The sequence below is a fragment of the Symsagittifera roscoffensis genome, chromosome 4, assembly GCF_963678635.1.
Source record: "Symsagittifera roscoffensis chromosome 4, txSymRosc1.1, whole genome shotgun sequence".
Taxonomy (NCBI): Eukaryota; Metazoa; Xenacoelomorpha; order Acoela; family Convolutidae; genus Symsagittifera; species Symsagittifera roscoffensis.
The window spans coordinates 63,866,142-63,878,791 of NC_087065.1; the positions used below are offsets into that span (position 1 = coordinate 63,866,142).

Consider the following 12,650-nt stretch of genomic DNA (forward strand, 5'->3'; position numbering starts at 1 on the left):
AGAGAAGCTAATTTATCAATGTTATAATAATAATCACTCAAACTAAAGTAGAGAAGGGAAGGGTTAATGAAAAATAAAGTTTTCAAGGTGTAGTGTGTCATTAAAGGTATGAAAATGCAAGTTTGCCTGCGGGAGTCCGAATTTTGGAAAATAGTCAACGAAAATATAAAATGGTCAATTTAAATTCCAGATTTAGTTGTGATTCGGGATCATGGAATTACCCGAGAAGACTTATGTGTCGCAGGAGTACATAGAGACCGCCTCTGGGAATAAGGTGTGCAGAAACTCAGTGCTTTGTGGCAGTCAGAACATCATACTCAATGGCAAGAGCATCATACACCAGAACTGCATCATCAGAGGCGACTTGGCGGGATGCAGGTACGAAAATATTATTAGAAACTAACTGCTTCTCGCATTGTTGAGCGCTTGGTGCCCTCTGAACTCGCATTGTTTTGCATTGTTACTCTTGGGATTAGCAAGTGCTATCAAGTAGGGTACAGATTTTTTCAACCAATAATCAGGTAACATAGGTTAATTGTTCTGAAATATTTTTTCTGTTAGGCTTAAATAGCTTTCAGAGTTTTTTTTGGGTTTATTTTGTTCAACTTCATTTTTTATCAGAAAAAGTATAAATCGGTCATGTAAAGGAGATCCCTAAAGTACAATAGTTATTTTAAAGAGGCAATGAATGTAGTGAAGACTCTTAAATAAGTCGTGATGATTTTTTTTGTTCAGTAAAAAATCTTGAAATTTGTTGTTTAAGACTTTTGGTTTCTTTTCAATTTGAGTGCATATCCTCTGTTAAAATGCCTAATTTTGAACTAAGGAAATGAGCTGAACTTAGATAGAAATCAAAAGCCAAACTGCGAAAAAAGAAATCAAAAGCCAAAAATTCATCGCCTTTCAAGTTCCTTGCCTCCTAAAAATAACTATTGTATTATAAGGATATCTATCTATATGTCCGATTTATGTTTCCTTTGATAGAAAAGTTAAATAAAAAATCAAAAAAAAAACTTTGAAAGTAGTTTCAATTATTACACAATCGGTACAAGACTTTTCCCGTAAAAAAATTTGTTCACAGAAGTCGTCTGGACTCATTTACTGGAAGAATCTGTTAGCAACAACAGTACAGCAACAGACAAATTTTGTTCCTGCTAGAATGTTAAATATCTATCCTATTTATGCTAGCGAGCAGTGTTTTAGTACGAGCCTTCATTTTTTCTAAGCTAACTCGCAAATATAAGTGTTTACTTGTGCGTCTTTTAGCCATAATCACGATCTCTAGCATTGGAAATTTCATAGCATCTGTTCTTGGCTTTGTTGGTGGCTAGTGTATGTAATAGAGTATGCGTCCATGGCTGAGTGGTTAGTGCGTGAAGTCATAATTTCTAGTTCGTAGGTTTGAGTCCGAGACGTCGCCGAATCTTTTTTTTTTACTAATTCGAGTCTTTTTTATTGTACTTTTTAACACAAGCATAGCTAGTGTTATAGTATGAATTTTGTGTTTTTTCCAACCTAAGTCGCGAATTTTGTTGCGATGCAATTGTTGCGACAAAATGTGTTCTTTTTGAAAGTGTTCATTTTGATCCAGGTATTAAGTACAGCCAATGCTATGGGTATTAACACGGACTATTATGTTACAAATAGCACTTTAACTTCAAGGTATCATGGTTCTGTAGCGTAGAGTTAGGGAAGGAGACCAGCTGCAAAATAAGAGGGTTCGAACCTGGGCAGGGTCAGATTTTTTAATGAACTTCTTCGTATATAAGTAAAAACGCGTCCGCTTTTTAAATTGAGGCGTGTTAGTTGGAAAATTTGTTTTCAAATGACTAGTACTGCTAATGCGTCATAATTGGCTTGCGTCACTTAGCAATTATGTACACTCATAACTGGCGTGCGTCACTTAAGAATTTTTGTAGACTCAAAGTTTCACTCATTCAGTTTTTTCCAGTAGCGTTGTCGGTCATGTTTTTGCTTGTGTATGCGAAACGCAACTTCGCCTCTGTGTAGAAAACTAGATCTGCTTTTTGCCGTATTCTCGCTAGTGTTCACGAAGCGCAGCTGCGCCTCTGTCGAAATTTTCTTTTTATTTTAATTGTAAATTTATCCACTCGATTTGTTAAAATTTGTAATTTTTTGTCCGGTTTGATAGGTTTTGGCCTTTCTTAAATTGCCTTATTGGCCTCATTTTGCGTCGTTCGACGAGCGAATTTTTTTTGCGTATGTGTTCAGGAGTTTTCAGACTGAGGGCGGACTACAACCTTTTTCGGCTGAATAATTTCGGCATGTTTTTTATCATTTTGGTATGTTTGTTTCAAAACTATCCTAAATAAGAGTAATGAATGTATTGAATACTCTTTGTATTGAATACTCTTATATAGGTCGTGGTGATTTTTTATTGTTTTATTTTCAGGAAAAATCTTAAAATGCTCTAATAACTACAGATATGCATTCATACATATTAATGCATTTATGAATGCACTCAGGTAAATATGCACCTTTTGAGTTCAATTGAAATTCATCTGCTGAGAGCTACGCAAATAGCAGAAATACAAACAGTTGTAGAAATGGTGCTAAAAACGTGAATAATTTGATGTTTCAAAAGTGGAATTTACTTCTTAGAATTCCAGCAGAATAAAAATTTTATATATTGATCCAGTTTGCTCAAGTTGGGTTAATGTTATCAAAAAAGCTTAATCATAATTTTTTCTAGAAGCTCAAAGAGCTTAGAGAGAATTTAGTTTTTTTTTAATTAGAAAACTGAGAATTTTAAACAAAGTCAGTGTTTTTTTGTTTACTTGCGATCATTACTCCTTTCCAAACTGTCAGTTGGCTGTTTCTTTTTGATAGATCTAGTTTTTGAGTTTTTAGATTTTTTGTTTTGATTCCTTGCGTTTATTGACTGTTCTAATTGTCTGCTGCCTGTGTTTTCTTTTGTGAGAGCAAGTGACTTCTAAATGGGAGCAAGACTTTTTTGTCGAAACGAACTTTTCCTACAAATCTGAGTTTGAATTTGTAGGAAACCCCTGTTACTTGGTGTTGAGATTTTTCGCGTGCTCTGGTATCTCAAGGTCTCGGGTTCTACACACGAAAAGGAACCAGAGCTTGTTTTTTTAAAAAAAAGAGGACAATAATTTGTTTGCATATTTTTTGTCGGCTGAATTCACAAGTTTTATTTTCCGACATTTTTATGATGGCGTTTTTTGTTTTACTGACCGGAGCTTGGGTTTTCCGATAGGTATGAATTTGAATTTTTTCTGTGAAACTCTGAATAGTTGTACTATCGTTTGTCTGATGATTTTTTGTCGGTTTAAATTCCTATATATTGAATATTCTTCTGAAACAACTTTAATTTTAAGTGACATATCGTTCTGTTTCTTGTGAGTTTACAAAATCTGAGTTGAGTGTTAACTCATTTCTTTTTTATTTGTCTGTTTTTTCCTCACTGAAATGGTTTCGGTTTATTACGTTTGCAATAAGTAAGGGTTATCAAACTGGAATATAGTTTTTTTCTAGTTAACAATTAGTTTAACAAAATCAGTTGAATCATTTCTGCAGCAACCAAACATGCTCAGTTTCTTGAAAATTCAAACTTAACTTCTGGCTAAGTACTAGTTCCCACAGAGTAGTTTCTGGCTCAACTGGTGTCTGCTCAAAGATTGTCTGCCTTGTTTCCGCTTCGTAATTTCGACCAAAAGATACCCTTCTATATCTGAGATTTGGGGTTCAATCCAAAGAGCGGGTTGCAGGGAGTTTCTTTGCAAATGCGACTAAGCCTAAATTTTTGTAAAAAAAAAAACAAATTATGACCCTCGGAAAAGCCAGAATTTTGATTTTTTTGACCGGTTTTGAAAACTTTTCGACTTTTCTCGGGAACTATACAGCCAAATCTAGGTTTTTGAGTTCAATCGAAATGACAGATTAGTTGCATCTCTTCTACATAAGCGGCTACGCCCAATTTTTTTAAACAAAAAGTTATGTTTCTCGGAAATGTCAGCTCTCTAATTTGTTGACCGTTTTGTCTTTTTCTCGATAACTATCCTCTCAAAACTGGTATCATAGGTTTAAACGACCCAACAGGTTGTTGAAAGCTTAACTTTATAATTTGCTACGCCCAGTTTCCTCTAGAAAAAAGTTATGACCTTTAAACAAGTGAAAGTTTCGAAAATTGGGAAACAATGAAGGTTTTGGGCAAAGTTTATTTTTTGAAATTACGCATTTCATCCAAAAAATTCAAAGAATGTTAAAAAAATTACCTCCTGCTTTAGCTGAACCCTAGGTGTTCTTCATTGAGAGATGCGAAATTTTTTGTTCACCTATTTTTTTCAACATTTTTCATCTTTTTTTGTTTCATTTTCATGATTATTTATGATTGTGTTGTATCATAAGTGGTGCGAAGCTCCGCTTCGCCTCTGTGTGTTTTTTTCGGCTTAGTCGTCTTATAGTCTGTATTTTGAAGCGCAAAAAGTATGTATTTCTTGTTTTATTTTGACAAATTCTGTCGGCAATTTTTGTCTAAAGGGCCTTCTGCCGTAAGTTTGTCGTCTCATTTGCCACTCGGTAAGCGATACTGATGTACGATCCTAGCTTCGAAATTGAATGATTTTGAGAATGTTAACTCTTGTCATTTTCTTCCCTGTCGAATAAGCATTTGGCTGCCATTCTCTGCTGAACGGGTGTACTAGAATGGGAATAGTTGGCTATAGTTAAGTGTCCATGGAGGAAGAAATTTTTACTCCATGGAGGAAGAAATTGTAAATTAAACTCTTCAATACCAAAAGTGCGAATGGCGCAAAAAAACGTGCATTACAATCAACTTGAAAAATATTTGTAAAAGAAAGAAAAGATTTTCGTTTATTTAGGTCTTGATGATTTTTTTTGTTTTTTTTTTTAAAGGAAAAATCTTAAAATACACCACAGAAGTACATCATACTTATTAATGAATTTAAGGAGGCAATTTAGTTTATCTGAAACTTTCGAGTTTGTTTCAAATTAATGTGATAAAAGTTTGGCAAATTGCGCTCTACAATTACGAAGCTTGAGCGATTTCTAGTTTTGAGAGTGGATTTTAGATTTAAGATTTTCCAATCGAATAAAAAATGTATCCATTGATCCAGTTTTCTGAAATTGTCTTAGTTTAAGAAAAATTTCAATAATGAACCGTTCTTGAAATTCAAAGAGCTTTAATCTGATATATTTTTGAAGATAACCTGATAACTTTTAAGATAATCACACACGAATACAAAATTACTTATTGGTCCATTTTTTGGAATTGGGTTGGTTTTGTTACAGAAGTGTCAGCGATGAAAAGTTCACTGTTCAATTCAATTAGCTTATTCAAAGAGCGTTAAGGTGATATATGTTTTTTCTTTGAAACTGCCTGGACGCTTTGTTTAGGGAAACTGAAAAGAATTTATTTCTTCTGTATTTTTTTTTGGATTTTGTTATTTCTTTTTGTGTTCATTGCAAGTAAAGCGAACGCTGCTTCGCCTGCGTTCAAATAAAGTTTTTGGAAGTGTCATGGATAGGATAAATCAAACTCTTTAAGTACGAAAGTGGTATCAAATTGGTTGTTTTTTTTCGGCTTTAAATTAAATTTTACTGAAATCAGTCTGAATTTAAGGTATTTCTATAACTCTTTCTATATTTTTTATTAAAGAGTTTTTTAAATGTAATCGAGGTAATTGAAAGTGTCTCAACTTTTGTCGGTTCTGTCTCATCGGTGTTTTCCCATATTTTTACCTGAGAGTTTATCTATTTGATATGCTTCATCTTTGATTTAGACATCTTAAGCATTAATGAAAGAAGTGATTTTCATTTAATGTTTCGTGTTTTTTAATCAACAAATTTGTTCTCATTTTCCTGTTTTTAAGTTACCTACAATTTAATTGACCAAATGGACGATAAGTTATAGTCATCAGCAGCGAAATTTGAGTTGATCAGAAAAGTACAGCTTGAATTTTTAAGTACCCTGGTTTCATTTTTTTTGTTATTCACTTTTGTATGCAGATGCCCGTGTAGGTGTATGATTATGTATTAGGATGAGTGATTATGTTGATTGTGTCTGTGTCCTAAGGGCCAGGACAACATGAATAAAAGGTGAGCTCAGATTATAGATTATATCAGATGTTGAATGTCATGGAGTTTTTTTAGGTTTGGACGAAATTGTGTCATCAGTGAACGGTCTGTGATCCGACCGCCCTCGAAACGATCAGCCAATAAGATTTCATTCATTCCTGTGCAGATAGGAGATTGTGTTTACGTCGAAGAAGATGTGATCCTTCAGGCGACCAGTGTTGGAAGCTATGTCCATATAGGGAAGGGATCGGTTATCGGCAAAAGAGCCAAGCTGGGCGATTGTTGTGCTATCTTACCCGGATCTTATCTTCCTCAAGATACGGTAGTTCCAACTTTTGCAATATTTGGAGGCTCGCCAGCACAGTGGGTTGATGATTTGCCAGAGACGCAACAGTTTCTGATGAACGAGGCCTGTAGGAACTATTACGCGAATTTTAGACCTGTCTCAACGTCGACTACGTGATCAAAGAGATGTGATTTTAATTATAAATTGAATATAAAAAACTTATTTTTAGTCGTTAATCATTTCTGCCTGAGAAGGGGTATTCTTTCTAATTTTCAAAAATTGCAATATATTTGTTTTGAATTGAAGTTGATCAAAGTTGAAAGTTACCCTTCATTAATCTCAAGGTGTTCTAGAGGTCATATCCAAATTTTAATGTTTAAGATGCTGTGATTATGCTCTCAATAGTAAATTATGGAGCTTCTGATAGTGAGTCAGAATCAGATGACGACGCCAGGTCAACTGTTATTTCGAAAGAAACGAACAAAGCAGAGATCGTTGAAGGCTCGAAAGCAGCCGAAAGTTCTAGTAACAAAGTTGAATGTGATCGCAATGGACTCGCTATTGTAGAGGAAAGTAGCATTTTGAAGGATGAAGAACCAACATCAATACTCTCCTCCCTAAATTTTTCTGCATCAGTTAGTGACTTGTTGTCTGGTCTTCCACCGCCTAAACGCAAAAGAGTGAAGATGACTGAATCTGTCTTCAACGAATTTCTTCTGCCCAAAAAACTAACATCTCTTACCGGGAGTTCCAAAAAAGCGAAGTCTGGATCCGAAAACGAAAAGGAATCAGATGATTCTGACGTAGACGAAGACGCTCAAAGCAGTGATCTCAAGTCAGCTAAAGTGTCGAATTTGAAGACACCCGTGATTGCAAGCGACGCACCAGAAGCAGCGCAATTCAGCAACCCACTCTTATGCAAGTGTATTCTCAATGGTGCATTATTGGCCTGTAAAGAAATGTAACGATTAATCGTTGGGTATTCTTAAGCTGTGGTTTTTTGCCACGTATTTTTGAAAGAAGTTTTGGTTAACCGAAATCAGATGCTTAAAGATTTTAACAAAGCATTTGATGGGCGCTACTTTTTTTATTCTGTTTTTGCGTTAAAGTTTTTCAAGTTTTTGCGTTAAAAGGATCATTTATAAGAGGTGTGTTTTAGCGTTAATAAGGTATCTTACAATTCGTAATCGTTTCAGGTTCACTACCCAAAGCCAAAACATCGATAGATCTAAAGAAGAGTCAAATTATGGTGCCAGATTCCGTAAAGAACAGAAAAAGACTAGCAGGTACCAATCAATCTACAGAAAAATCTTCAAATACAAAGATAACAACTTCAGAATCTGTAAATGAAGAATGCGATTCTCAGGAACAGAAAACTTCAGAATCAGCAGAACCGGTGTCTTACTTTAATTTATCTGAAAGTGAGCCTCACTCTAGTAGATCGCTAACAAATGGCTTCTTTTCTGACCCATCTGCGAGTGAAAATAAAAATAGTTGGACTGAAAGTTATTACGACGATGAAGTGTCTCCAGAAGAAACGTCAGCGTCTTACGATCAAGTTTCTAATAGTAGTACCTTGTCAATGTCAAATGCTACTGTTAGCAGCAATTTGGATTCGGAAGTACTGCAGAGACTTCAAGGCAGACGCAAGAAAGAAAATATTGAGATTGTGGATGTCAATGCTAAAGATCAGCTTGAAGATGTAAGCATACAAATTACGAAAGGACTCTCGGAAGAACAGGAGCAGACGACTGGATTTGGACCCGGGCAACAGGGCGACAAAGGAGATCCAACCCAGAGAAGAGCGAAGAGCAAGCACCAGCTTAATTGGCTCGTCACTCAGGCCAAGGCGAGAGAAGTGCAGTTGAAAAACCAGTGGGCAGATAACCGAATGAACAGAAAGGCGACTCAGATGAAATACGGATTTTAATTTGAAACATTTTGGTTTGGAGGCGTAAAATTGTAGATTTAGACACGGAATTTACCTTTATCTTTGATATTTTAGTCTTGCAATGTGTTTACACTAACGATCAGCGTAGATTATTTCTACGAACCTTATTTTTTTTCTAACCTAACTCGCAAAGAAGTGTTCATTGAAATTATTCACTTATACGGAAATTTCACTTTAGCATTGGAAATTGCATAGCATCTGTTATCTGCTTTATTTGTGAATAGTTTTTGTCATCAATTAAGCGTCAGTGGCTGGGTGGTTAGTGCGTGAGAATCATAATCTTGTGGTCGCAGTAGGTTCGAATCCGAGATGTATTCGATTTATTTTTTGTTAATTCGAGGCTTATTTCTACTTTTTCTGATTGCACCTATAGAGCTGCTTTTTGTCGCGTTCCCGCTTGTGTTTGCGAAGGGCAGTTTCGCCTCGGTGTGAAAAATGTGATGAAATGATATCAGTATCTCATCTCAATGACTGTTTCAAAAGTATACTTAAATTTTTAGATCATAAAATGATGCCTCCCGAAACAGCATCTAACAGAGATCACTACTTGTCTGTCAAGATGCACCGGCTATCGAAGCCTTCGTTCGTCCAGTGTCATCCTATCAAATCAGACCTGAGGGACTCACCAGGCATGGCTCTTGAGGACATTCGTGACATCACTGAATGCGAGAAACCTCTTGCAACTTCGCAAATGATGTTATTACCGACAGTGCTTGGAAGCGTATACCTCGGAGAAACCTACTCGTTTTATGTCACAGTGACGAACGATAGTCACCAGAAAGTAAAAGATGTATCTGTAAAAATTGATCTTCAGACTACATCGACGACCCATCTTCTGAATTCCGGGAACCCTCCATTAGAATCACTGGAAGCGGATACTTCAATCGACATAGTACTTAATCACGAAATCAAAGATATAGGAGCACACAACATCGTAGTCCATGTGTCTTATGTGACTTTGACCGGTGAAAAGAACAAATTCAAAAAGAATCAAAAGTTTCAAGTTGCCAAACCACTAGACGTGAAAACCACTTTCTTCAATCCATTGACCAACGATATTTACTTACAAGCCCAGATCCAGAATATAACAAGCGTCCCCATGGTTATGGAAAGTGTTTTGTTCGAACCTTCGAGTCAGTACAAAGTTACAGATATGAACAACGCGTCTTATAGCTTCGACGGTGTATCGTATATGAACCCTCGCGATATGAGACAATACATATACAAATTGACACCTGAAAACCCAAATGCAATTCACAGGTCAGTTGAAGGGCAAGTGGCCGGCAAGTTAGACATAACATGGCGAACGCAAATGGGAGAACGTGGAAGACTTCAGACAAGTAATTTGTTGAGAAGAGTTCTGAATCCAGGTGAAATCAGGGTTACCGTGGAAAAGTTACCCCATGTGATCCAATCAGAAATACCTTTTCCAATCACGCTGAATATAATCAACTGCAGTGACAGGTTGTTGCAACTGCAGGTGCACTTTCAGAACTTGGAGGCGAACCCCCTGAGGTGGTTGGGAGTGTCGGGAAGGAGTCTCGGATCTCTAGACAGCAAGACGGGGGCCTCGATTAAATTTGATGCCATGATGGTGGCATCCTACCCTGGCAGCCATATCTTAAGTGGTTTCAAACTGTTCGACTCTTTTCTCAGAAAGACTTATGATTTCAATAATATTACAACTGTTTATGTGACTTCGCAGTGATTACAGTTTGGTGCTAATCTAGAAAGTTGGTTCATTTGGTTTCTTGAGTATATTTAAATGAAATCTATTTTATCGTAATTATGTAGTGTAATTAAGCCTGCATTCCATCAGAAGAGTTATTGTTCTATGTCCAGCTTAGGCGTAATTGAGAATTGCCCTGATAAATGGCATTTAATTTCAACAGAGGGGGCACAACAGTGATTGGTAGTTATGAGCTGAATAACTCCTATGTTAGTGCCTTTTCTTGCGAATTGTTGGTCCGAAATCTCAATCTTTTAAGATATGTCTTATTGTTTTCTCTCTCGAGCGCTGAGTTAAAATATTGGTTTTGTGTTGCAGTTAGTTATGAGTAGTGAATTTAAAGTGAAGTTAGCTAGAGAGAAGCTTATGGAGCTGCAGTCTAACCACAGACCTCTGCAGCACTCGACAGAGTCCAGCATGGTCCGCATTCTCGAGATCCTCCAACACTACCACGCCAGCTTCCTCGTCAACTCAGACGAGGTAACAAGTCGCATCGAATTCTCTGTTTAACCATAGATACACTGAGAAAAAAATTTTTAAACTGATATTTTTTAAACGATATTGTAGTCAGTCATCAGAAACTTGGATGCAAAAAATATTAAATACATCCGAGAAGCGGGAAGAAAAAAGTTTGCCAACTATCTGAAATATCTCTATGCTAAGTGAACCATTGGATGTCTGCCCCGTTTGAGTGACTTAAGTGAAAACTGTTTGGTTATTAGGTGAACAGACTAAAAGCCGAAAATATGAAGCTAAAAGCAGAGGTGGAAAGACTCCATTTCTCATTGGATGACGTCAGACACACAGTTAGTTCGGAGGCAGAGTTGAGACTGAAGTATGAGCGGGAACTAGAAGACTACACGAGACTGATTGCTTTGTTGAAAGAACTGATCAACTCTGGCAATACAAATCGAGATGGACATCTGAGCGCATTAGGTCAGTAGAACTTCTGGTACTAGCATGGTTAGCAGGCTACCCGTAAACACAGATACTGTGAACTTAAATATCAAACATTAAAAATTTGAGCAAAATAATTTCTTCAGTGAAAATCTGTTTATCGAAGATAAACAATTCTATAAATAACTCACAACTGATACTGCCATGTTATATAGTACATTTGTAACCTAGATAGTAACAGACAGCTCAAAAGAAAATGCAGAAAAGGAAAAACCAAAAAGCAAAACAAAAAACTGAAAAAAAATTTCAATCATTTTTTGAACCAGCATTATCTTGAAACTCTGAGAATTCTAACGACCATATCCTCAGTCTGACATCCAGAACTTTAACACCAAAGCGTGAAATCATTTCGAGAAATTAAGTGGAATTTTTAGATTAAATGTGAAAGATAGTGAAAGAAACATGCATAGCTAGGGTAGGCGTTTGTGTGTGCACATGGCCACGGTGTCTAACCTCTCCGAGTCTCATTTTAATAATGAATAATAACGATGAATTGACAAATTTATATTATGATTGACCGGAGAAATTTATTCTTTCTTTCTGTCTTTCTTTAAACGTCACAAAAACAGTCCACCACGATTTAAACAAAACGATACAAATTTAAGGTGATTTTAGCGCCAATATAAAGTTGTTTTGATTGGGAGCACGCGCCGGATAAAAAAAACCTTTTTTGACTTAGTCGGTGTTGAATATTTCATAAAACTAGTGGATGCACGGATAGATTTTTGCACTGGTGGATGCCCTACGTAGAAAGGACTACGTTTGCTAAAGCAGCCGTGGCCGAGTGGGTTTGGCACAAGTTTCGTAAGACGAGGGTCATGCGTTCGAATCCCACTTCGGTCACGGTTGAAGGGTTCCTAGAGTCATCCGCCTCCTCAAGGTGGGAGCGGCGAAAAAGATGACATCTCCCTCCCTAAGGTGGGTCCTGAGCAGGACCGAGGGGCTAATAAAAAAATTACGAGAGCAGGACCGGGGGCCTATTTACTCTTGCGAAGCAATGTGTTATAGTACGAACTTTCTTTTTTTCTAACTTAAGTCGCAATTATTGTTGCGGTTTAAAGCAACAATATTTGCTGCATCGAATTGGCAATTAGATATTTTGTTGCACCTTTGATATTCTGTTTCACCTTAAGAGCTTATTGATAACATGTGTTCTGACATTCGAATAGTTATAAGTTTACTTAGTTGATGCATTCTTAATTCATCAAGTGAATCGAAGAAAGCTATTTGTTTCAAACAACATAACAATTTAAAAATTTGATTTCAGAAATTTTCTAACTCAATATATATCGCATTTTTTTTGAAATGCATACTTTATACATAATGTGGCTCTATGATTTGCGATTTACTATATGCAAAATTGTATCTTTTTGTATTTGATGCTTTTGTAGCTGCGTTATTGGTGGCTAGTTTTTGGGGATTTTAAGCATCCGTTGCTGAATGGTTAGTGCGTGAGACTCAAATTTGCTAGATCGCAGGTTTTTGCTAATTCGGGTTTTTGCTAAGCAGTCCACGGAACCAAATTCGAAGCTTTTCTCTACGGTTTCTTAGGTCACTTGATAGAGCTGCTTTTTGGTCGTGTTCTCGCAAGTGTTTGCGAAGTGCAGCTTCGCCTCTGTGTAAAAAATTAACGTTTGCTCAAATAGAAG

The 12,650-nt window shown here is 36.5% G+C and overlaps 4 protein-coding genes across 4 annotated transcripts in view; all 4 read left to right on the forward strand.

Annotated features, from left to right (window-relative positions):
* The window catches only part of LOC134843534 (rac GTPase-activating protein 1-like), a 66,908-nt gene that overhangs the window by 46,602 nt on the left and 7,656 nt on the right, over positions 1-12,650 (forward strand). The window contains exons 2-3 of the mRNA XM_063859639.1: positions 10,361-10,524; positions 10,767-10,980. Coding sequence (XP_063715709.1) covers positions 10,369-10,524; positions 10,767-10,980 — 370 coding nt within the window. The 5' untranslated portion in view covers positions 10,361-10,368. The remainder of the gene's footprint in view (positions 1-10,360; positions 10,525-10,766; positions 10,981-12,650) is intronic.
* Positions 195-6,651, forward strand: LOC134843536 (dynactin subunit 5-like). The gene is made up of 2 exons (XM_063859641.1): positions 195-378; positions 6,154-6,651. The coding sequence occupies exons 1-2, from the start codon at positions 212-214 to the stop codon at positions 6,539-6,541; spliced, it is 555 nt and encodes a 184-aa protein (XP_063715711.1). The 5' UTR covers positions 195-211; the 3' UTR covers positions 6,542-6,651.
* Positions 6,676-8,361, forward strand: LOC134843535 (proline-rich protein PRCC-like). The gene is made up of 2 exons (XM_063859640.1): positions 6,676-7,282; positions 7,561-8,361. The coding sequence occupies exons 1-2, from the start codon at positions 6,757-6,759 to the stop codon at positions 8,292-8,294; spliced, it is 1,260 nt and encodes a 419-aa protein (XP_063715710.1). The 5' UTR covers positions 6,676-6,756; the 3' UTR covers positions 8,295-8,361.
* Positions 8,819-10,120, forward strand: LOC134844226 (trafficking protein particle complex subunit 13-like). Its single transcript, XM_063860809.1, has one exon. It carries the CDS (start codon positions 8,824-8,826, stop codon positions 10,021-10,023), a length of 1,200 nt encoding a protein of 399 aa, XP_063716879.1. The 5' UTR covers positions 8,819-8,823; the 3' UTR covers positions 10,024-10,120.

What these genes read in the sequence shown, in the direction of transcription:
- LOC134843536 (XM_063859641.1), top strand. Translation starts at nt 212, where the DNA reads ATGGAATTACCCGAGAAGACTTATGTGTCGCAGGAGTACATAGAGACC. An exon ending in GGCGACTTGGCGGGATGCAG is followed by an intron (nt 379 to 6,153) that starts GTACGAAAATAT and finishes GAGTTTTTTTAG; the next exon opens with GTTTGGACGAAATTGTGTCA.
- LOC134844226 (XM_063860809.1), top strand. Translation starts at nt 8,824, where the DNA reads ATGATGCCTCCCGAAACAGCATCTAACAGAGATCACTACTTGTCTGTC.
- LOC134843535 (XM_063859640.1), top strand. Translation starts at nt 6,757, where the DNA reads ATGCTCTCAATAGTAAATTATGGAGCTTCTGATAGTGAGTCAGAATCA. An exon ending in ATTCAGCAACCCACTCTTAT is followed by an intron (nt 7,283 to 7,560) that starts GCAAGTGTATTC and finishes TAATCGTTTCAG; the next exon opens with GTTCACTACCCAAAGCCAAA.